The 24,879-nt window shown below is 51.8% G+C and overlaps 1 protein-coding gene across 13 annotated transcripts in view; it reads right to left on the bottom strand.

Annotated features, from left to right (window-relative positions):
• PMS1 (PMS1 homolog 1, mismatch repair system component) overlaps positions 1–24,879 on the bottom strand; it is a 2,204,114-nt gene that overhangs the window by 501,660 nt on the left and 1,677,575 nt on the right. For 12 of the 13 annotated variants that reach the window (XM_069615650.1, XM_069615653.1, XM_069615656.1 and 9 more), the window contains one exon: positions 6,744–7,672. In XM_069615650.1, coding sequence (XP_069471751.1) covers positions 6,744–7,672 — 929 coding nt within the window. Of the gene's footprint in view, positions 1–6,743; positions 7,673–24,879 lie in introns of those variants that run through there. The other variant, XM_069615661.1, reaches the window with a different exon arrangement.

Below are 24,879 nucleotides of genomic sequence, written 5' to 3'. Positions count from 1 at the left end.
GCCCACTCCCTCTTCTTCCTTGCTCCCTCCCTTCCAATTTCGCTTTGCCAGCATCCCACACGTCTTCCTCAGAACCTCCCTGTTGGTATTGAGTCTAAAGTACTCCCCTATTTCCACGGACATCTCCTCTCGAAACACTGGGTCCTTCCACAATGTCTCATTGCATCTCCACTTCGACCATTTCCGCGGCAGACCCGACAAATCTAAATCCAATGTTACCATATCATGGTCTGACCATGCTAGCGGGGAGATCTCGGAGCCCAACACCGCATCCCATAGCCCTCCCGAAACATACACATAGTCTATCCTGGTAAAAGTACCGTGGGGTGTGGGTAAAAGGTATAACCTTTCACATTTGGATGGTCACTCCTCCATTCATCCTTGAGCCCATATAGCTCCAGTACCTCTCTGTCCCCCGCACCTCCCCTCCCCTGTGGTTCCTGTGCCCCCTCCCCTCCCTCCTGCCTATCCAGCTTAGTGTCTGCCCATGTATTGAAATCCCCTCCCAGGATGATATGGCCGGAGGTCTCAAGCATTATTTTAGCGATTGTTTTCTGCAGAAAACGCTGCTGGCCAGTGTTAGGACAGTACACCGTAGCGAGCGTGAAGCTCACATTCTGCACCAAACCCACAACAATCAGGGCCCTACCTTCAACATCCGCCCACACTTTGGTCACCTCCATTCTCAACCCTCTCCTGACGAGAATACCAACTCCCGCTTTCCTCAAAGGACCAGAGCCCCAATACACTTGCCCCAGCCCGCCCCCCCCTTCCCGGGAATGCTCCTTTCCCCCCCCCTAGCATATTTGGTCTCCTGAAGAAACAGCACCTCCAGGCCGGCTCTACAAAATTCTCTTGCCACCAAGGACCTCTTCGTGAGGGAGTTAATTCCCTTGACATTGAGTGTGCCCACCATAAGAAGGCCACTCCTCTCGATGCCCGAATCTATCGCCATTCTCTCTCTTCTCTTCCATGTCCCTAAGCCCTCCTACCTCCCGGGCAGCCATGTCCCATACACCAGCTCCCCACTCGCTCATGAGTTCTGCTTAGAAATGGCCCCCCTCACCTCTCCGCCTCCCTTGACCACATTCGACCACACCTGGTTAACATCACCAGGTCTAGTTCGGACCACCAACAGGGACCATTCACCCCATGGTCCCTTCACTTCACAAGCTCTTAACCACTGAGCCCCCCTGTCCCCCGCCCCATCAGATAAGGCGAGTTGCACCGGAGCACCCTTAAGTCCCCCGAACACCATAATCTAGTCCATGGGAGACTCTCAATTTAGTGTCATCCCAGACTCCCAATGGGCCCTTCCTCTAAGCATACATTTCTCAAACATCACAGCACTCTCCATTAACAGCATAACATTGCACCCAGTGTGTTTCAGGAGTCAACCACCAGCGAAGCGTTCATTCTCCTGTACTTCCTGGACCCCGGTTCTGCCCAATCTCTGGTCCACCCAAGAGCTCGGACATGCATCTGCGGATGTCCTTCTCAGACCTCAACCTCTGATTGTTTCCATCTAGTAGTAGTGAGGGAGAACGGGAAGCCCCATTGGTAGCCGAACACCTTTTTCCTGAAGCCACTTCGTCAGGGGCATGCACATCCTTCTCCTAGCCAGAGTCAGTGAGGATAGATCCTGGAAGATCGTCACTCTGGCCGAACCATAGGTGATTGGACCCTTCTGCTTCGCTTTCTCCAGGATTTTGGTTTTGTCACTATAGGTTTGGAACAGGGCTAAGACAGTCCTGGGGCCCCCAGCCAATCCCCTTGCTCTGTGTATCCTCTCAACCTTCGCCTCATTGATGGAGTCATCCTCGAATACCAACTTTGTGACTTCATGGAGCGTTCTTTTGAAGTCTAGCTGCATCTCCCGTTCTTTGTCTGGAATACCAAAAAACCTGTCACGGTTTTCCAAATCGTCCATCCTTAAACAGAATTCCTCTTCCCAACTCTCCAGGTCAATTATCCTTTGGTCCATTTGTGTCTCCAGCGTATTCAATGAGGTCTGGTTGCCTTCCACTTCCTCTAGCCTCTCCTCCATGCTGTCAATCCTCTTCGTGATCTTATCGACCCGGCCTCCAATGTCAGCACTCATGTTCCTTATTTCTTCCATCAAGGCCGCCACATCACCCTTGGTTGCGGCTGATTCCTGCACTGACGCCACCATTTTGGGCTGATCCTGGGTCACGGGCCTGAGATGTTGTGGGGTGTACCTGTAGGAGGCCAACTTTCGCTGTGCCTCCATACGCCACCAGCCAGCGCTCGGCCTCCAGCTCTTCCCAGTCTCCTTAGCTCCCGTCGATGTAAGTATTGTCACCACTATCACAGCACCTCCTCCAGGGCCGATGTTCTCCTTATCCTTGTATGCCGCGCCTATGCCACAGTGGCAGGCACACACCCCTAAATAGGGGGCCCACACCACTCTAGAACATTTTGGGACAGTGGGCTGCCCAAACAGACCCCCATCCGGCTGTGTTTCTCTTCTCCGAACCCAAGTGGTGTGTCATGACCGCAGCCTCCAAGGAGTCAGGTTTAGCCCAACTGCCTCGGAAGCTGGGTCACAACTTCATTTTCAGGCACCCATCGGCTCCCATAGGGGCCTTATGGACCTTGTCCTGGCGCCAGTGGCGCCAGGCTCATAAGGGGACCCAGTCCCGGCACAGGACGTGCCGGGCTCATGATGTAAGGAATGGTGCTTGGGTGGACCTACCGGCTGCAGACCATGCTGCTCACTCCCCTGCAGGATGAAATCCTCATCCATCCATGGCTGGAACTACTTTACCTTCTGGGTGTGGCCAGCACCACTCCCTGGGACTGGATACTGGAACTATTCTGGAAGCTGGGACTTCTTACCTGGGCGAGGCTGCTGTGGAAGGAGACACCTAAGCACTCCAGTAGGACTATTTAAACCACGCCCGATCAGAGCAACGTGCTTCGCGTTATTCTGCAATAGCAGCAAGACGCTCACCGTGTCAGCTCCAGAGAATCTTCAACTTCTGCATCTAGGGAAGAGAAATCCGTAATCTTACCTTCTGAAATACCCTCTTCGTCTTCTGCAGCATCTGAGAAGGGAAAAGAACACCAGGTTTGCACGAGATAATAACCAGCGCAGCACTTACCCAATCCATCGGTGCATCTCAAGCCACGGGCTGCAGCTTTCCATTTTTCGGCACCCTGTGGAAGCAAGGACATTGGTTAGTAATCATCGTGAAACTTTCCCTACCTGCGCTGCATTCTTCTCGCCGACGCTGCTACTCGCATCTGCAAAACAAAAGGACATCATTAAGAAATACAAAACTCCATCCATACGCACGTGTTTTGGGCAGCTCTCATCTTTCTCACTCCTCGGCGTATTCCTCGACATCTATTTTTCTACCCAGCTGCTTCTGCAACCTGAAAAAGGAAAAGAGACATTAAGAAGTGCTTTAAACTTCAAATTGACATTTTCTACTTACTTGCCTGCAATACCTTCGCCTTTCCATCGCTCTCCATTCAAGCAACCGCCGTTCGTGCTGCTAACGACGGCCTAGCTCCAAATCTTCATCCTCTGCAACCAAGAGGCTGGACAATTAACCAGTGAAGTAACTGGCTTCGGCGCCCCTGCACAGACGCAGGATGGAGAGCTCCGCTTTCACCTATATAAGGTGAGCACATTTAGCCTACGAACTACGTGGGGAGTACCAGGAAGGGGAGTCAGCTTGCCCAGTCAGGCATATATCCTATTAACCCCTTGCTCTCCCAATTGCAGACACCTCACCCTTCAGATCAAGATCTCAGTGAGGAGAGGGCCTTTCCAGGGTGGCATTCGAGGCCTGCGCGTGACCCTAGAAGACTCCGAGAACCCCCAGCCCAGACCTGCGCCTCCGAGGGATTCAGGTGAGCGTTACATGGTGTTAGGGCACTGCCTCTTTGTGAAGCCCTTCTCGGTAGTGGAGGTCTCTCTAAGGCCTGCGCTTCACTTACCCACTCTAGGCTGCTGGTCCGGCTGGTTGGGTGCCCCTGTTTCGGGACCCAGGAGGAGGGCACACCCCCCAGGATTGGGGGCCCACCCCTCCTGGAACCCACTGGTCTCCTCTGTGATCTGGGTCTCCTATTTAGGACCACCAGCAGGCCATACGATCAGGGCCACAACACCGGAGGCACAGGATGTAGCTGCTGAGTGGTATCTGCCCCCACGGGTTCCCATTGATCTGTGTAACACTTTCAATCCCTTCACAATGTTGGGTTTTACCCACTGAGGACCCTGTTCTAGATCTCAGCAAGGGCCCATGCGCTGTGATTCTCCTTCAAAACGGACCTGCTCCTCCTCCTTCTCGAAGGCGGAAAATGGCGGTACCATACTGTCTCTGCTCACCCCCTTGGCACCTTGAGCCGCCATTGTGCTCCACATGTGTGTGGGGTGGGGGGGAGGGGCGCACCCGCTATCTCAAAGAGGGTCCGAATCCACACAAGTTGTTCTGCCCACCTAAAGCAGTCCCACTTGCCCCCTTTGGCGTGGGCCCACTATTAGCCTTTGCCCGGGGGCCTCTGTGTCCCTGCCCAAATACCACAGTGGCCGCACCGCTCATCACCTTGGGCTGACTCTGTTGGCGTGCAGGAATCTCCTCCTGAACTCTGATTCAATGGTCCCACGTTTGTATTGGGAGTCTAAGTCACAGTCTCTCGTGTGGTTCCTAGGTCGCGCTGGAGGATCTGCGCACGTCCTCCTGTGTGATATGCGCCCCGTGTTGGCCCGCTGATGTGGGTCCTCATGTGTTTTCGGCTTGTTAAGTGCCGGGCCTTGCCTTCAGTCCTCCCAGCGCTGCACAGCCATGGGTGGTGAGGCGGGGCGTTGGGGGAGTGGGAGTCGAGCGCCACCAATCCGGACCTCTGGGCCCCATGTCCGCTCACCTTAGACACAGCTGGGGGAGGGGGAGTGCCCCAGTAATGCTGGCCCTCGCGTGGTAGAGGCCGTCTTCAACGGACCGCTGGTCTATTCCGTTTTCTCCGCCAGCGGGAGCACTCCTGCTCCGGGGTCTGGCGAGGTTCCAACCAGCACCCACGTCGTAGAGGGAGTGGGGGGGGCTCAGACACCCAGGCCTCCTCTCGGGCCCCCACATGCCCTGCTGTGCTTGTCTCTTCCCTCCGCGTAGCACTGCTGTGGCAGGGGATTTTACACTTTCGGTTTCACTGCCATGGACTGCAGCTGTTTCTCAGCGGTTCCTGGCTCAATTTTCTCTGGTCTTCAAGCATCGGATACTGGCACAGTTCCCCCACCTCTGTGTCCTCTCTTTATTGGGTTGGGGGGCCAAAAGTGGGGGCTCAGACCAATTGTGGGGACCAAGGGCCGAGAGGATCATGCAGAGGAAGCCTGCATCTCTGTGCCCCCAGGTGGCCACCCCAAGCATCTTTTTCATAGGGTCTTGTCCTACCACCTGGGATCGATCTCCCTTCCTGTGTCTGACTGGGTCACAGTCTCTCCCATGGTCTGTTCCTCCTAAGGGTTACTCCATTTCATAGTTCTCTCATTCTGTTCCCCAGTGTCTGAGATATAACCCTCAGAAATTTTATGGATAACTGGCGTGTTACTTTCTATTCAGTTAAAGCGATTTAAGCCTGGGGAATTTTGCATTTGTAGGTCCTGCTTGCTTCTCTTTTTGCTTAGGAATTTCGAGATGGCGTTTCCAGTGTGGTTTTGGGGCCATGTAAGTATTTCTTTTCTGCAATCACTGCTGCTTAAAGGGGTTAGGTGCCTTTACCTACTGTGCTGTACTGACTGAGGGATAGATACTATTAGGGAGTGAGGTACCATTATGGTTTTTTCTTCACCTCTGGATTCGGATGGTCGTACCTTGCCCTTTGTTCCCCAGATCCAGAAGCAGATATTTCACTGAAGGCAATGGAGTGGATCATCAATGGATATTACATTTGTGGGCAGGGTGTGACCCCCCCGACCTGACTGTATCTTGTGAGTTCCTGTGTGGGTATTCCCGAACTCAAGACACAACAATGTAGCAAGCAATGGGGGAAAGGGTATACTTTCCCTGGTAGGACAAGTATCCATAACGGCGTGAGTGCACAATATCAAACATTGGAGGATGAAACCAAAGTACAGGGACAGGAGGAGGGGATCTGGTAAAATCGCCATTTGCCTTATCCAGGTTGTAAATTGCGTAGTAGGCAGTTAATCCGGGTCCCCTGTGCTCAGAAGTTAGGGCCACTAATGTGACTTTGTCACAGCGATCAAGCATTCTCAGCCCCCAAAGAGTAGGGTAGCGTTTGTGTTTCCATGAAATAAATAGGGATCTTTTTCGGACAAAGTCTTTGGGCATTGCAAGCAATGTACACAGAATGATCCACTGTAGCTGCCTCTTGCAAATACATATGAATTGATATAGTATATAAAGAGTGGGCTATCTTGTATTGGGTAGTGTTTAAAAGGAACACATTTCTAAAAGATAAATCTAATTAAGGAACAGTGCAATTTGAAAGAATGAAAACAATAAAGAGGTCGAAACTCTGAAAAATATCTTTCCCAAACTTAAACTAGAAAGCAGTGCAAGTCAGCAGGATGTAAACATGATAATTAGCAATACACTCTGGTCAGCCTCTGCACGTAATGCAACGTTAGCCAAAAATAATTTTCCAGTTTTTCAATAAATAATTGGGAACTTACTTTTTCCCTTATTTGCACCCAGTGAGTCACACTAGTGGAAACTACGAAGCTTACGGATCCCATGTGAGATCTGGAAACTTACTTTCCGCGCTCGTCTTCGCTGAATGTCTTCCACAGTTCTTTACTTGTCAGAGTAATGTCCTCCATGCAGGCCTTCGGATTGTCTGCTAAAACGCGACCTCTGTATTCTTGCATGAAAATATCACTTGCTGACATGGGCTTCCTTACTGCTCGATTACTAATTAAGTCATAGGGTGTGATCTGTGCAGATTTTTTGTTGATTACATTTGATAATTTTTGGCTCATGCTTTTGCTGTCTTTCTCCACTAAGCTCTGCATCTCTCCAGTCGTGTTACTTGCTTGAAGATTTACTGTGTTCTCTACCCCAGGTATCAGAAGCTTGACAGGTTCCAGGTTGTCTCCGCTGGAATTTTTTAGTGCGCTTCCCATGCTCCAGCTATCCGCACAGATTTCAGAGGTGTGCTTGGGGACCGCTTGAGCTTCGTCAGTTCTTTGCAACAAATTAATTTGAGCATCTCCTTGGGGACACTGATTGGTAAACTGAGACTGAGATTCCATGACAGCAAGTTCATCAATAGCAAAACTAACACCATGTCGACTTTGGTTGTCACTGCATGATGAAGTATCAGCAACCGAACTCTCCAGAAACACATCACTCTCTGCTGCATTAATGTCAGGGGTGTCTTTCTTGTTAAGGGGGCCACGAGGATTATCACAGAACAATATTTGATGTTTAAAGCAGGCCTCAGTGTTTTTTCCTGCTTGACTATTTTGCACGTCGTTACTGAATGAAAAGGATGAAGTATGAGTCTTGGGACTGTCCTTTCCAGATGGTTCAATTTCATTGACAAGAACATCTGTTTGTTCTGCTATATTAACTAACGTGTCAGTGCAGGTCACATCTGCTTTATCACTTCCATTGGAAACTGTAGCAGGGAGTGGCCCATAGAGTGATGTCAAGACAGTTTCCATAGCAATCAATACGGATTCCTGAAAAGTAAAGATATAAATATTAGGAAACATAAATCTAAATGAAAAAACGTAGTGTGTTTAATTGAATTCCCCAAGACCACAACTCCAAGCAAATGGTAACATAATGTTGCAAAGCAAAGATTACCCTAATCAATGTCTTGTACAATGTTTATCAGGAAATATTTTAAAGTTAAATAACGTTGCAGAAAAATTACTTTATGGAAATAAAAAAATAGAATATCACATCTGAGAACAATTCTCTCAAGGTCCATCAGTTGTACTTGAGATTTTCAAAAACGAACAGACAAAGCTTAACCAACATTGCAAGTTAAACTAGCCTTTGTGTGTCATGGCGTTTACGGGTAGTATAAGGAGAAAGTGCAAGGATTGTTTGGGCATGTACAAGGGCATACACCTCCCCCTCCCCCGCAATCCAGCAGTGCAGCAGGCCCATATACAAACTTAGTAAGTAGCAATCTTGGGCAAACCTCATATGTCAGAACCAAGTCAGGAAACAAGGACAAAATCTTCTACAGCAGCAATCAAGGAGCAAACTATGAATACAAACTTCATAAGACAGCACTCAAGTATCAAATTCATATGTAGACTTACAAGCCAGGTCAGTAGGTGTGGTAGCAATCATAAAACAGCAATCAAGTAACAAACGTTATAAACAACAACACAGGGGTAACTCTTTATGCCGACATCACAAAGCAATAATTAAGGATCAAAGTTAATTTGTACACTTAACAGGGCAGCAAATAAGGAACAGACTTCAGATGCAATCGCAGAGATCAACATAAAGCTGAGGTTTAGTTGGGCATAGTACTTGGTAGGAAATTAGTATGCATCAGTTAAAAAGAGGTAGGGTGTTGGTGGATTTCTCTCAACTTAGTTTGCAAGGTGAGGCTATCACGCTACATATTAGGACTAGTTCTGTGGTATTTCTGCTTTATTAAATTTTCTCTACGATTGCCGCTTTATGAATTAATTGATACATAGTGTAGTTTGCTGCTTCTGTGCTGCCTTTGAAGTTGCCAAATGAAGTATGCTCCCAGATTGCTTATTTCTAATTGCCACTTTGTGAGATCTGGTCATCTTTGGTGCCTATAACGTTGCATAGAAAGTTTGCTCCTTCACTGCTGGCTGTTCGATGAAGTATGCTCCTTGATATCTGCCTTATTAAGTTCCCCTTTGACTTATATATGCTTAGTTGCTGTTTGGTGGCTTTGAAGATGTGTTCCTTAGCTGCTGAAGGCCCCTTATTACTGCCTTACGATTTCTCCCTTAAAAAAATCTGATTTAATGTTGTCTTGCAAAGTTTTGTTGAGAGACAAAAGCAACTGCCTATGCCAGCAATTAAAAAAAACCTTGGTTGAAACAAATCACTTGTGTATAATTTCTTTTTAGATTATTTCATGTCAATTTTAATATCAATTAATCATGATACTAACGAGTACATAACCAGTAATGAGATACAATAACAGTAACATGACCAATCAACAAATTGTGATGAGGTAAAACAAATAAATGGAAAACAGGTCAATAAAAAATTAATGACAGGACGTCAACTATTTTACAAATAGCGATACACCATGCTGAAAAGTTTTATTGCCAGAATGTCACTTTTGCAATGTCTGCTCTTCACAGTACCCATATTGATTTTTCTCATGATGACTGATTTATAGGTCTGTCCATCCACTGTTGACTCTTTAAGCACCCCGCAATCCCCCCAACTGCTGCCTCTCCTGTTAGATTTTCTTGCCAGTTTGTTTCCCATTTCTGATCACTGGCTGTTTTAGTACTCATCCGCTCCAACTGGATCTGTCGCCTCAAAGGCAGACTCAGGTCTGCAATCTACGTCAGGCCAAAGCCCCTCTGGGATTGCGAGGACAAACAAAAACTAAGGGATGACTTTTCCTTTTACTCAACAGAGGCCACCACATCACAACCACTCCACCTCTGGAACTCTGCATAAGGAAACCATAGATTTCAACCTTCTCTCTAACCCACTGGGAAAGAGCCTTCCTGTACCGCTACTCAACAACAAGCCAATCTATGCAGAGGCCACATACTCAACAACAGGCCAACAAACCTTGACAATTGCGCGTATGGAATTCTTCATAAGTAAATCCCAGAAAACACAGAAGGATCCATCTGGCCACCTGCAGGCGCAACACCTATCGCAAAGATGGGGAACTACAAAGACAGCAGACTTCAAGCAGCTAATAAGTTCGCGAAAATACCACCACACAAAATCACCAGTATCAAATAAATTTATCAAACAAATCGACAAACGGTCCTGGGTCAGACCAGCGCACCTCCCATCCAGCTACCAGAACCAATAAGAAAAGAAAAGCTCTTCTTGTCAAGCCGGTCAGATAGCACAGCGAGAGCGCTCGCTTTGACATCGTGCAGAGCCTGCTGACGCAGGTTCGAATTCAGGCAGGGCCAAACTCAGCCTTTCATCCTTCTGAGATCGATAAATGAGCACCACACACTGTGGGTAATAAGCAGCGCTTAGATGCATGAGGGTTCGTAGCGCTATAGAAATGCAAAAATTATCATTAGTAGTATTATGAATACACCTTCAAAGGCACAACAAACCTGGAATGTCATCACAAACCTGAACTATATAAAAAAACAGATCCTAGCAAACCAACACCCTGAACCCCAGGATACAACAAGAGATTGTTCTTAATCTATAAATTGTCTTCTCACCAATCACGCATTGCATAAGAATTACCACCAAGTCCCCATCCATCTTAAACGGCTTAGTTTATAACCCCAAAAGGAATTTACTAAATCTGAGGAAGGATGAAATCAACAATCCTTAAAATGTATACCAGGATTAGAACACGTCAACAAATACTAGGGCAATACTTAATTCACCCAATGAATACACACAACAGGGTGCCTGCCTAACAACCACTTTTGTGCCGAAATCCCAAGCAATCCCTTAAAGCAGATTGAATTTAATCACTGACCTGGTTTCTTACTTATCAATGTTCAATCCATATCAAAACACAGCAGTGCAACTGTGACCGGCTCCTGGTGGGAAACTCTTTATCACTGACACCTTGCTAACATATGATTACACCATATTTCTGTATTAGGCCCTTTCACCATTATTCAAGAATGCCTTAACCAAGTGGACTTAAAATGGTGTCGGAAGTGCCGGCATAGCAGAGGCGTAAATGAAAGAATTTGGTTCTGTAATTTTCCTCATGCACAAATATAACAGAGATGATTTCCAATCTGGACTGCGACACTCTCCTGGAGTAGCACAAGGCCACTCACATTGTTATGCAAACTTTCCTTTTATCGTTATGCAAACTTTCCTTTTTTATCTACCACCCGCAAGCCTAAAATTCTTAGTTCAGTAGGTGCTCTACAGCGGAAGCAGCATGTGAAGGGACCAACCATACAGACAAAGACACCTTTGACAGAATTTTCTGCAATGAGAAGCCCACGATAGCGACAACTTATTCCAACTACCGTCGGGCGATCACCACGCAATACCTTTTCCAATAGTCATGCTCAGCGAGACGTAGTTAAGTACATTGGAGCAAATGGCAGGGACCAAACTTAGGAAGCAATGGGACAGCCCTGGGTGGAACTTCACCAGGAAGATGGATGCAGTCCCAGGATTTGGAATGTTTTTTTTTTATTATCTTCTTCAAAAGTTTGTCCTGACCCTTTGTATTTGACTGAGTAATAGGACTATTCATACAATCAAAATGCCTTCCAGTTTCTGCAACTGAACCATGGAAAGTCTCTAAAAAAAAGTGGCTTAACGTCTGACTGGCTTTTACTCTTACCTGCCTGTTTGAAAGTGATGTTCACGTGATGAGAGCTGATCATTCTTTCAGTTCTGCCAAACCACATTAGAGTCTTCCTGCTTCTGCCCCTTTTGTGATTAATATTTTGTGTCTATGGAAAAGCTATGAAATTAAAATAAATTACTCTGATTCTAAAAAAAAGAAAACATTTAGGTGAGTTGAGGCCCCTCCAAGACCTAACAGAGCAAAGAAATGCATTAAGTTGGAGGACCTCCTCCCAACCCTAAAGGCCACCAAGCCATCAACAACCACATCACGCAGGGCCTGGATGACGGACTCTGCACCCTTTATGAATGGATAACACGCACCCTAGATGTGTTGGCTCACAAGAAGCCTGTCGAACACACGCATAAAAAGCACACAACCGTTCACAACAAAGAACAGAAGGGTGGAACTAATGGAAAAATAATTGAGGCATTTACAAATATGCCTACAATCAACAGCATCGGATCTTGAAGGCAGACACTTTGAAAGTCAAGAGAGTTCATTAAACAGATCCCACAGTTCGACAGAAGTATGCACACAAAGACACACCATGATGCCGCGCACGGTGGCACACAGCCCCTGTGGCCAAACCCAACCCCACACTAAAGCACAGGCAGGGAGGGGCCTTTGTCATACTCCTTACTGGTTTTCCAAGCAACTGGCAGGATGTCGCAACATCCTCCACTTGTCCTTGCATTTCCCAGCTGCTGAGTTCCACGACTCCTAACTCGTGTAAGTTACTGGGTTCATGATCTGGAGCCTGAGCTGTCCAGCCGTTTCCTGTCCTATGCAATCTCTAACCACGCAGATTGAGTGAACACTGACTGGGGAGGTGAGTAAACTCTGAGCAACTCAGGAAAAGCTTCCAGATCTTGTAGGTGATATAGGTTGCAACAAAACCTTTAAGCAGGTAAAAAAACGGGGCCTGAAACGTGTCATTGGTACGTCTTTGTTGGGGCCTTCTTTTGGCTCTAATCTGCCTACGCATTAATGAACTGCTAGAAGCTAACCACATTATCGACTTCACTCAGGTCAGGATATGAAACTGATGAAGGAGAGGAGAACTCTGCTGCATCCCTGATATACTACCTTCAGAAAACTCATGCCTCTGGTTTGGAAACCAGAATTCTTTGGTAGGCCGGCTACAGTGGATTTGGTAACAAATGAGGTGGTCGAGCTTCATCACACAGACGACTCTGTATATTACAGGTTGAATTGGAAGCCAGGGATATAGGTAGGCTGTCGCACATCTAAGTTATTACATGACTGGCAGAAAATTCAGATTCATTACAGACAACTCTCCTTTAACTTGGATGCGTCTCCGAATAGATACTAATGAGTAGTAAGTAAGTAATGTGATGGTTCTTGGACTTTTAACTTTTTTATTTTTCCGTTGAACTTCGAAAAGGTCAAGAACAAGGAAATGCCAATTCCATAAGCCGGATTCATATGCAAAAAAAGGGGAAAGCCAGGAACATAAGGAGGAGAAGGGTATGTAAAGAAACGAGGGAATTTGTCTTTTTTGAGCCTCTCCCTCCCCCCATGAGGCTCCGCAACGCCCTCCGTGGGGGTCGAGGCAAGTGAGAAACTCCCTGGAACAAAAAACATGATGGTATAAATGGGACTGTCAAACCTATCAAATAATGTTAAGTACCAAGACTGGGCAGCAGAAGCAGCTAACAGATGGTATTATCCGGAAGAAAGAGAAACTGTCTCTTTAAACGAAATTAACCATTTCACTGTGACGAGTGGATTAAAAGACGAGCACTCGTCTGGAAAAGAGAGAGAGAAGAGGGTCGAGAGGAGCGAGAGGAATGTCTGCCGAAGCAGGGGAGTTCCCCTGAGAACATGAGGCTGGGAGGAGGCAGAGGCGCAGCAGGATGAGGAATCTGCAAAATCTGAAGTAGCCGACAGCCTGAAAGAAGCCGGCCAAGTGGAGATTGAGAGTTTGTGGTGGCGCAACCCTGAGAGTCGTGATGGGCAGCGTGCCCTCATAACAGTGCTGATACCGCCGTAGGGAAGCAGTAATAAGTGCCGCGGCTCCCCTTTGAAATACGGAGAAAACGTGACGAGGAGCAAAGACTGCCTAACGGGGACATTGAGGAGAATGGCTTGATAGTGTGCTGGGGGAACTCATGAGAACCCAATGAGAACCCCAGAGATGGTCCCTGATAATAAGGAGGGGAACGGGGGCATGGGGTGCATGGGAGGCATGGGAAGCCAACCAACTATTATTGTATGAACCAGAAAATATGTCTCAGTATGAATAAGAAAAAAGTGAAAGTAAACTCGATAAATTTGAACTGTCATAACGTGAGCAAGGAAGAAGAATGGAAGTGGAATATCCTTGCCGAATCTGAACTGTGATAATGTGAGAAAGAGAATAATAATGTTCCCTAGAAGGGAGGTGAATGAAAGTGAAATATCAATCAAGAATGATATCAATCAAGAACATGAGAGATTGTACGCTCGGGGGGGGGGGGCAATGGGTGAAACAGTAGATATGGACAATGTGATGTGTACCTAAATATTATTATATGTACTGAAAGTTGGTTTGTGTTGTTGTTGAAATAAAATCAATAAAAATTGTTTTAAAAAAAAGAATGATATCAATGAAAGCGAGGCAACATTCAAAGCAACATTAACGAATCTGAATGCTGCAATGAGAGAAAGTGAAAGATAGAGATAACCAAAAGAGTGAATAATAAAGCGTATATATCTCCACCCTCTGAAGAGGGGAAAATCAAATCTTTGTTGAAAGCAGAAGAGTGGGAGATAAGAACGAAAGAGTATGAGGAACTGAAGGCCCAGGTAGCCTTTATGATAAATCAATCTGAGTCAAGGAAAGACATTCCTAAAGTGGAAAGTAAATCTACCAACTTGAGGAAAGAGTTACAGGAACTGATAAAAAGAGACTATTGAAAAATTGTATATTAAGAAGAGGTTCTTTGCAAATAAGGAGAAAAGTGCGGAAAGCACCCAGCAGGAGAACGGTGCTTATTTTGTTTCTATAAGTGATAGGATAAGATAGTATTATTTTGTTTTGGGGCGGTGGACAACTTCTTTTTGGACGTTCAGAGATGACTGACGAGCACCTTAGTTAGTAAAGTGGATATGGAACAACTCATAGCGATAGTGAAAGATGGGCCTTATTCTTAATTCTTAAGACAAGGTAAAATGTCCTCAAATAGTCTGCCACCTTCTTCTGACCCTCCACACTGTTCACTAGGCCACAAGAAGAAAAATGCTGAGAACAGGGTCCCTTCCCCTGAGGACGGGACAAACTCACAAACATCAAACACGCCAGAACTCCAAAGTACAGCTGGACCACTGACAAGACATTGTCGGAGTTCAAGGATGACATGCCATAATCTGATAGTTAAGCAGCAAGACACAATGGCAACCAGGGGGCATGGCAAGAAGCCACAGGCATGGACTCAATTAATCCAAATCCCCTCCTCTGTAATATTTCCACCTAACTCTACACACATGGGAAAACAAACACACGCATGTGCATGCAAAAACACACATATGCACACACTGTGGTAAGTCTGAAATAGGAGACGGAAACAAAGACATGTTCAGAAAAATCTTTATTTTTAACTGAAAGAAAACCTCCTCTAATACCCCAACGCTATGATGAATTCCCTTATCTAGAGTATAATAAAAAGGTGCTCGTCAGGATGCCCAACAAATAAAGTTTGGTCCTCCATCAAACCCATGCTAACCCAATCTCTGCCCTACTAATAAAAAGAAAGAAAGGCATTAAGTTTTGAGTTGGACTAGGATTACTCTGCCCCTTTTGTATTTAATTCAAACAAAGATAAGCTGTTCCTCAGCAACCTGCTCCAGTTCTTGGTTTGCCCCACTCTTTAGGGATGTCTTAAACACAATTTTATTTCTATCTGTCAATGTCCAAAAAAGTAGTTGTTCTCTCAATATTAATCGAACAACTCAATTTCCAGCCTCAGGTAGGCTAAGGGCTTGTTGGCCCAGCTTTGGTTCTCACTCTGGCTCTCACTCTGGTTCCTCTCACCCCATTGAGGGGTCTTTTGATGATCGGCCTGTCATGGGCTGTGGCGTGGTGGAGTAAGAGTCGTACTAAGGGGTTTCTTGTTTCAACAAGATTTATTTTAAAATTCAAGAAAAGGTCCTACCCCCCCACCCTCGATCTATAAAGGGTTATGCCTACCTAAACAAATATCTACTTGAGTGCTCATCAGAAGGATGCTTGCTCAAATGAAAAGGTCTGTACTCTCTCCAAAAACCTACTCTTACCATACCTATCACTAGTCTACAAAAGGGTTCAGCATCGAAATTCTCCTCGTGAACTGGCTCAGTCTTTATCTCTTTACCATCAATCCTTTGCTCTAGTTTCTGATTCAACAAAGAGAGTATGGTCAGGAGAATGGCTCCCTCCTCCAAACCCACCTCGCAGAGCATTGAGGGCTGCTGTGGGATATTCTTTGACAATAGTCCTTTACAGTTCTAGCAATTCTTCACTGTCTTATGACGTTATGAAGATTATCTCCAGATAGCGCTTGTTGTCTAGGATCCTCTTTCCTCTTACTTGGATTATCACTGTGATGAGGGATATTCCTCCCAACGCACTCTTGTCTTTTAGACCTTTGGATATCACTACTGTGATGAAGAAGATCACTCCTGAGATTCTCTTGACTCTTGGTTCTCTGGGCATCACTACTGTGGCAAGGGCGAACACTCCTGAGGATTTCTTAACGCTTGGTTCTCTGGGTATCACTACTGAAATGAGAGAGCTTACTCCTAAGGCTTTCTTGACTCTTGGTTCCAGGGTATCACTACGTGACGAGAGAGATTACTCCCAAGGCTTTCTTGACTCTGGGTTCTCAGGGCAACACTACTGTGTCAAGGGAGATTACTCCCGATGTAACTTCAACGCTGTCTGTGTCTCTCCGGTAATTATTGTGACAAAAAAAGATTACTACCAATGCAACTTCCATGCTCTGTACCTCTTTGGTAATTACTGTGAAGAGGGAGATTAATCCCGATGCAACTTCCACTCTCTGATCTCACCGGATCGTACCCGGGTTTCCTGCAGTTCCCGTTATGTTGTTTGTGTTGGCAACGCATGTCCTATTACTCCCGGGCTTGCGGGCGGTTTGCTGTTCGCTCGTCGCTTCCTTCTGGTTCGCCTGCATGGCTCAGCGGAGGCCTGGGGCTGGCAGTCACAGCATCATCATTGGGCCGAGCAGTCCATCTCCCAGAGGTCATGCCACCATCTTGACTTCCCCAGCACTGGAGTGAGTCAGCTCCATGCGGCTCCCAGGATTCTTCTGTGGCTTCCACTCTTCTGCGTCCTCTCTTCCGAGGACCAGCTTCTCTGCATAGCTGACAGGTTCTTGGGTTCAAACTTCCCAGGTTTTGCTGGTTTCTTGCTGACTTCTCTCCTCTTCCTTCAGTTCATTCTCAGCTTTTATCTCTCCTAGCTGGGTCCACACACCCCAGTGCAGTGTCATAGTCTTTTGGTTGTTTCCATGATGTAGTTTTCATGCCTCCACATGGTCACCTCTTCCCAGTACTCTTAGAAAAAGGTGTGCCATCATTCTTGCTCTTCCTTGACTCAGTGGTGTGAAGTCCCAAGGAAGGAAGGGAGGGAATGCTACAGTAATACACAGTAGTACTTTCAGTTGCGCACTCTGCAGAATTTAGAGTTTCTGGGTGCAAGGGCAAGATGGTTAGGGATCCTCATGAGGGGGGTCTCCCCCTAAAGGGTTTGAAATTGCCAGGAGCTGGTAGATATTTAGCTCCTGGATAAAGCCAAGGGAAGCCTGTTAGCAGGATACCAACATCGACCAGGAGCTACGTTTGACTCCTGTGGCAAGTGGTGCCATACAAACCTAGGTATTTGATATTAACAGTGCATCTTTGGGAATGTACATGAAGAACACTAAAGAAGACACCTAAGAGACATTTAGAGCATATTGGATAACATAAAATGGACAAAAAGGTTAATTTTTACATTTGCACAAAGTTAGATTTTCTGCACACTATGTATTAGCTCCTGGTTGCCCAAATGAAGCTCCTGCCTGACTTGCTATGCCTGATACCCAGGAGCTGCTTTTTGTTCCTGGTCAACAAATTCCAATTTTGATCCCTGCCCTGTGAGGTCCCCCTTTCCACCAACCCGAGGGGGACTATTGGGTAGCTGTCTCATCTCCCTAGTCTAACTGGAAAGGGCTCCCCGATGGGGAGAAATGACAAGATCCCATGAAGTCACATACCCTTCACCTAATGGGGTTGGCTCCACATCTTCACCTAGAGGAAATCTGGAGAAAAATAATCTACATTCCCCTGTACCTTTCCCTTCTTATGTTTAACTGAAAAGCAAAGAAATTAGAGATCTAAAAACCAACGCATTATGCAGGGATTAGTATCTTTCCGCAAGCATAGTCAGGTTAGAGGAAAATGGTTGTTAGGCAGAATCCTGTGCAGTGCCCTTAGGGACCACTACACACAATTAAGACTACAAGTGGTAATACAAGTTCACCTTTGGTACAAGCCTTATGTTATAGTGGTAGCAGTAGCGGAGCAGCCAGGCTTTTCTCAAGAGTATATGAGCAGTAGCAGAGATTACACAAAGGACCACAATTACTGTGACTCAAGCAAACACTGACTGAAGGTTTCAGGTAAAAAATTATAAGTACATGTATTTTTAAACCATCTGTTATAAAACACTTCACTTCTATAGATTTAAAACCACAAGTAAAATACACTACACACAACCAATTCCACTTGTGCCAGTAAATTCAAGCTAAGTACATTAGGATTTGACAGACCGGTGTTGCGATACTAACGCATACCCGTGGATAGAAATGCTCACAAAGTTAAAACACACTTTGTTCTTAAGAAGTTAAAAACAAGGGGAAAAGTGAATAAAAATCAAAGGCAATACATTTTCAAGGCAAGGAGACTCGAGGACACGTTCAAAGATACAGATTAACGTCAATAGGCCTGGGCCAGTGTCAATGTAGCAGATGCTCAGTTGTCGAGGATCACACGTTGAACAGTTTGAGATTCGAGATGCCAAGAGTACATAAAGATTGTCAAATAGAAGGAAAAGTTATAAGAAGGAGGGAAGAAAGAACAAATCTTCATAGAGGAAAAGGGTTCACCCCGATTCCGGCTGGTAACACGGAGAGAAAGACCAACAAGCCGATTCATGGAATTATTAGCGCGGCGCAAGTGGCCAAAAACGTGCGAATCGCAGTGGAATAGCGAAAATCGCAGTGCAAGTGCGAAAATCGCACGAAAAGCAGCGCACATCGATTCATGGAAGGCCGTGCGCGAGAAGACCATCGGATGTGCGATAAGAAAGTGCGCGGCGCACGTTGGCGCACAGGCCATCTAACGGCGTGCGCCAGGTTACAGCGAAAATCGCACAGGCCACAGAGAAAATCGCACATAGCGTGGCGCACGCAACAAAAGTAGGCGTATCACGGGGCGTAACACTCGGAATGGGGAACAACTTGCCAAAATGTGGGCGTCACGGGGGAAGCACAGGGTACAAGTGCGCGGAACGCCCACACGCTCGCCTACAACACGTATTCATGGAATAGAATAGGGCAAAAAAGCGCACGCTCAAACCAGCACACAGGCACAAACACGACCGCCACAAGAAAGCAGTCGGTAGCGTCTCTGCGCCTGGAAGAAATGTGCGCCAAAAGGTGCGCCAACAAATAGCACCTATATACAGCCATGATGAATGGCCAATACTGTGGCCCTCCAGGACAAATGACGTGCAAAGGGGTACCCACAAACACAGACACGCGCTGACAGAAAAAAAACGTGTGCGTGTATACCGGGGTGCGCGGGAAGTCTCACACGCGAATTGGCCGGGTGGATTACAGGGGTGCGGGCGCGGGAAGTACCACACGCGATTTGTCAGGGTACGTGGATTTCAGGGGTGCGCGGGAAGTTCCACACGCGATATGGCCGGGTACGTTGATTTCAGGGGTGCGCGGGAAGTTCCACACGCGATTAGGCAAGGTACGTGGATTTCAGGGGTGCGCGGGAAGTTCCACACGCGATATGGCCGGGTACGTGGATTTCAGGGGTGCGCGGGAAGTTCCACACGCGATTAGGCAGGGTACGTGGATTTCAGGGGTGCGCGGGAAGTTCCACACGCGATTTGGCCGGGTACGTGGATTTCAGGGGTGCGCGGGAAGTTCCACACGCGATTAGTCAGGGTACGTGGATTGCAGGGGTGCGCGGGAAGTTCCACACGCGATTAGTCAGGGTACGTGGATTGCAGGGGTGCGCGGGAAGTTCCACACGCGATTTGGCCGGGTACGTGGATTTCAGGGGTGCGCGGGAAGTTCCACACGCGATTAGTCAGGGTACGTGGATTGCAGGGGTGCGCGGGAAGTTCCACACGCGATTTGGCCGTGTACGTGGATTGCAGGGGTGCGGGTGAAGTTCCACACGCGATTAGTCAGGGTACGTGGATTGCAGGGGTGCGCGGGAAGTTCCACACGCGATTTGGCCGGGTACGTGGATTGCAGGGGTGCGCGTGAAGTTCCACACGCGATTAGTCAGGGTACGTGGATTGCAGGGGTGCGCGGGAAGTTCCACACGCGATTTGGCCGGGTACGTGGATTGCAGGGGTGCGCGGGAAGTTCCACACGCGATTTGGCTGTGTGCTCCCAGGCATTACCTGTACACCCTCCACGGCCCCTGCAGGCAGCACACACCACAGGGGACTACCCTGCACACCTGCTCATGTCTCCCACCACCCCCACCCCCCAGCAGTGCAGGGGCACCCTCCACCAGGCCCCCACCCATGTCTCCCACCACCCCCACCCCCCAGCACTGTGGGGCACCCTCCACCATGCCCCCACCCATGACTCCCACCACCCCCACCCACCAGCCACCAGGGGCACCCTCCACCAGGCCCCCACCCATGTCACCCACCACCCCCACCCCCCAGCACTGTGGGGCACCCTCCACCAGGCCCGCACCCATGTCACCCACCACCCCCACCCCCCAGCAGTGCAGGGGCAGCCTCCACCAGGCCCCCACCCATGTCTCCCACCGCCCCCACCCCCCAGCCACCAGGGGCAGCCTCCACCAGGCCCCAACCCATGTCTCCCACCACCCCCACCCCCCAGCCACCAGGGGAATCCTCCACCAGGCACCCACACATGTCTCCCACCACCCCCACCCCCAGCAGTGCAGGGGCACCCTCCACCAGGCCCCCACCCATGTCTCCCACCACCCCCACCCCCCAGCACTGTGGGGCACCTGCCAGCAGGCCCCCACCCATGTCCAACCCATGTCTTCCACCACCCCCACCCCCCAGCAGTGCAGGGGCACCCTCCACCAGGCCCCCACCCATGTCTCCCACCACCCCCACGCCCCAGCACTGTGGGGCACCCTCCACCAGGCCCCCACCCATGACTCCCACCACCCCCACCCACCAGGGGCACCCTCCACCAGGCCCCCACACATGTCTCCCACCACCCCCACCCCCCAGCAGTGCAGGGGCACCCTCCACCAGGCCCCCACCCATGTCTTCCCCCCACCCCCCAGCACTGTGGGGCACCCTCCACCAGGCCCCCACCCATGTCTCCCACCAGCCCCACCCCCCAGCACTGTGGGGCACCCTCCACCAGGCCCCCACCCATGTCACCCACCACCCCCACCCCCCAGCAGTGCAGGGGCACCCTCCACCAGGCCCCCACCCATGTCACCCACCACCCCCACCCCCCAGCAGTGCAGGGGCAGCCTCCACCAGGCCCCCACCCATGTCTCCCACCACCCCCACCCCCCAGCCACCAGGGGCAGCCTCCACCGGGCCCCCACCCATGTCACCCACCACTCCCACCCCCCAGCACTGTGGGGCACCCTCCACCAGGCCCCCACCCATGACTCCCACCACCCCCACCCACCAGGGGCACCCTCCACTAGGCCCCCACCCATGTCTCCCACCACCCCCACCCCCCAGCAGTGCAGGGGCAGCCTCCACCAGGCCCCCACCCATGTCTCCCACCACCCCCACCCCCCAGCCACCAGGGGCAGCCTCCACCAGGCCCCCACCCATGTCTCCCACCACCCCCACCCCCCAGCCACCATGGGCAGCCTCCACCAGGCCCCCACCCATGTCTCCCACCACCCCCACCCCCCAGCCACCATGGGCAGCCTCCACCAGGCACCCACACACGTCTCCCACCACCCCCACCCCCCAGCCACCAGGGGCACCCTCCACCAGGCCCCCACCCATGTCTCCCACCCCTCCCACCCCCCAGCACTGTGGGGCACCCTCCACCAGGCCCCCACCCATGTCTCCCACCACCCCCACCCCCCAGCCACCATGGGCAGCCTCCACCAGGCACCACACATGTCTCCCACCACCCCCACCCACCAGGGGCACCCTCCACCAGGCCCCCACCCATGTCTCCCACCACCCCCACCCCCCAGCCACCATGGGCAGCCTCCACCAGGCCCCCACCCATGTCTCCCACCACCCCCACCCCCCAGCCACCATGGGCAGCCTCCACCAGGCACCCACACACGTCTCCCACCACCCCCACCCCCCAGCAGTGCAGGGGCAGCCTCCACCAGGCCCCCACCCATGTCTCCCACCACCCCCACCCCCCAGCCACCAGGGGCAGCCTCCACCAGGCCCCCACCCATGTCTCCCACCACCCCCACCCCCCAGCCACCATGGGCAGCCTCCACCAGGCCCCCACCCATGTCTCCCACCACCCCCACCCCCCAGCCACCATGGGCAGCCTCCACCAGGCACCCACACACGTCTCCCACCACCCCCACCCCCCAGCCACCAGGGGCACCCTCCACCAGGCCCCCACCCATGTCTCCCACCCCTCCCACCCCCCAGCACTGTGGGGCACCCTCCACCAGGCCCCCACCCATGTCTCCCACCACCCCCACCCCCCAGCCACCATGGGCAGCCTCCACCAGGCACCACACATGTCTCCCACCACCCCCACCCCCCAGCCACCAGGGGCACCCTCCACCAGGCCCCCACCCATGTCACCCACCACCCCCACCCCCCAGCACTGTGGGGCACCCTCCACCAGGCCCCCACCCATGACTCCCACCACCCCCACCCACCAGGGGCACTCTCCACCAGGCCCCCACACATGTCTCCCACCACCCCCACCCCCCAGCAGTGCAGGGGCACCCTCCACCAGGCCCCCACCCATGTCTCCCACCCCCCCACCCCCCAGCACTGTGGGGCACCCTCCACCAGGCCCCCACCCATGTCTTCCACCACCCCCACCCCCCAGCAGTGCAGGGGCACCCTCCACCAGGCCCCCACCCATGTCACCCACCACCCCCACCCCCCAGCACTGTGGGGCACCCTCCACCAGGCCCCCACCCATGTCTCCCACCACCCCCAACCCCCAGCAGTGCAGGGGCAGCCTCCACCAGGCCTCCACCCATGTCTCCCACCACCCCCACCCCCCCAGCCACCAGGGGCAGCCTCCACCAGGCCCCCACCCATGTCTCCCACCACCCCCACCCCCCAGCCACCATGGGCAGCCTCCACCAGGCCCCCACCCATGTCTCCCACCACCCCCACCCCCCAGCCACCATGGGCAGCCTCCACCAGGCACCCACACACGTCTCCCACCACCCCCACCCCCCGCCACCAGGGGCACCCTCCACCAGGCCCCCACCCATGTCTCCCACCCCTCCCACCCCCCAGCACTGTGGGGCACCCTCCACCAGGACCCCACCCATGTCTCCCACCACCCCCACCCCCCAGCCACCATGGGCAGCCTCCACCAGGCACCACACATGTCTCCCACCACCCCCACCCCCCAGCCACCAGGGGCACCCTCCACCAGGCCCCCACCCATGTCACCCACCACCCCCACCCCCCAGCACTGTGGGGCACCCTCCACCAGGCCCCCACCCATGACTCCCACCACCCCCACCCACCAGGGGCACTCTCCACCAGGCCCCCACACATGTCTCCCACCACCCCCACCCCCCAGCAGTGCAGGGGCACCCTCCACCAGGCCCCCACCCATGTCTCCCACCCCACCACCCCCCAGCACTGTGGGGCACCCTCCACCAGGCCCCCACCCATGTCTTCCACCACCCCCACCCCCCAGCAGTGCAGGGGCACCCTCCACCAGGCCCCCACCCATGTCACCCACCACCCCCACCCCCCAGCACTGTGGGGCACCCTCCACCAGGCCCCCACCCATGTCTTCCTCCACCCCCACCCCCCAGCCACCAGGGGCACCCTCCACCAGGCCCCCACCCATGTCACCCACCACCCCCACCCCCCAGCACTGTGGGGCACCCTCCACCAGGCCCCCACCCATGACTCCCACCACCCCCACCCACCAGCCACCAGGGGCACCCTCCACCAGGCCCCCACACATGTCTCCCACCACCCCCACCCCCCAGCAGTGCAGGGGCACCCTCCACCAGGTCCCCACCCATGTCTCCCACCCCCCCACCCCCCAGCACTGTGGGGCAGCCTCCACCAGGCCCCCACCCATGTCTCCCACCACCCCCACCCCCCAGCCACCATGGGCAGCCTCCACCAGGCACCCACACACGTCTCCCACAAACCCCACCCCCAGGGGCACCCTCCACCAGGCCCCCACCAATGTCTCCCACCCCTCCCACCCCCCAGCACTGTGGGGCACCCTCCACCAGGCCCCCACCCATGTCTCCCACCACCCCCACCCCCCAGCCACCATGGGCAGCCTCCACCAGGCACCACACATGTCTCCCACCACCCCCACCCCCCAGCCATCAGGGGCACCCTCCACCAGGCCCCCCACCCATGTCACCCACCACCCCCACCCCCCAGCACTGTGGGGCACCCTCCACCAGGCCCCCACCCATGATTCCCACCACCCCCACCCACCAGGGGCACTCTCCACCAGGCCCCCACACATGTCTCCCACCACCCCCACCCCCCAGCAGTGCAGGGACACCCTCCACCAGGCCCCCACCCATGTCTCCCACCCCCCCACCCCTCAGCCCTGTGGGGCACCCTCCACCAGGCCCCCACCCATGTCTTCCACCACCCCCACCCCCCAGCAGTGCAGGGGCAGCCTCCACCAGGCCCCACCCATGTCCAACCCATGTCTCCCACCACCCACCCCCCAGCAGTGCAGGGGCACCCTCCACCAGGCCCCCACCCATGTCCAACCCATGTCTCCCACCACCCCCACCCCCCAGCAGTGCAGGGGCACCCTCCACCAGGCCCCCACCCATGTCTCCCACCACCCCCACCCCCCAGCACTGTGGGGCACCCTCCACCAGGCCCCCACCCATGACTCCCACCACCCCCACCCACCAGCCACCAGGGGCACCCTCCACCAGGCCCCCACACATGTCTCCCACCACCCCCACCCCCCAGCAGTGCAG

This window comes from Ambystoma mexicanum, chromosome 9, assembly GCF_040938575.1.
Source record: "Ambystoma mexicanum isolate Mex_15411 chromosome 9, UKY_AmexF1_1, whole genome shotgun sequence".
NCBI classification, from domain to species: Eukaryota; Metazoa; Chordata; class Amphibia; order Caudata; family Ambystomatidae; genus Ambystoma; species Ambystoma mexicanum.
The sequence above is the reverse complement of the archived record's forward strand: the minus strand, read 5'-3'. Positions and strand labels throughout refer to the sequence as shown.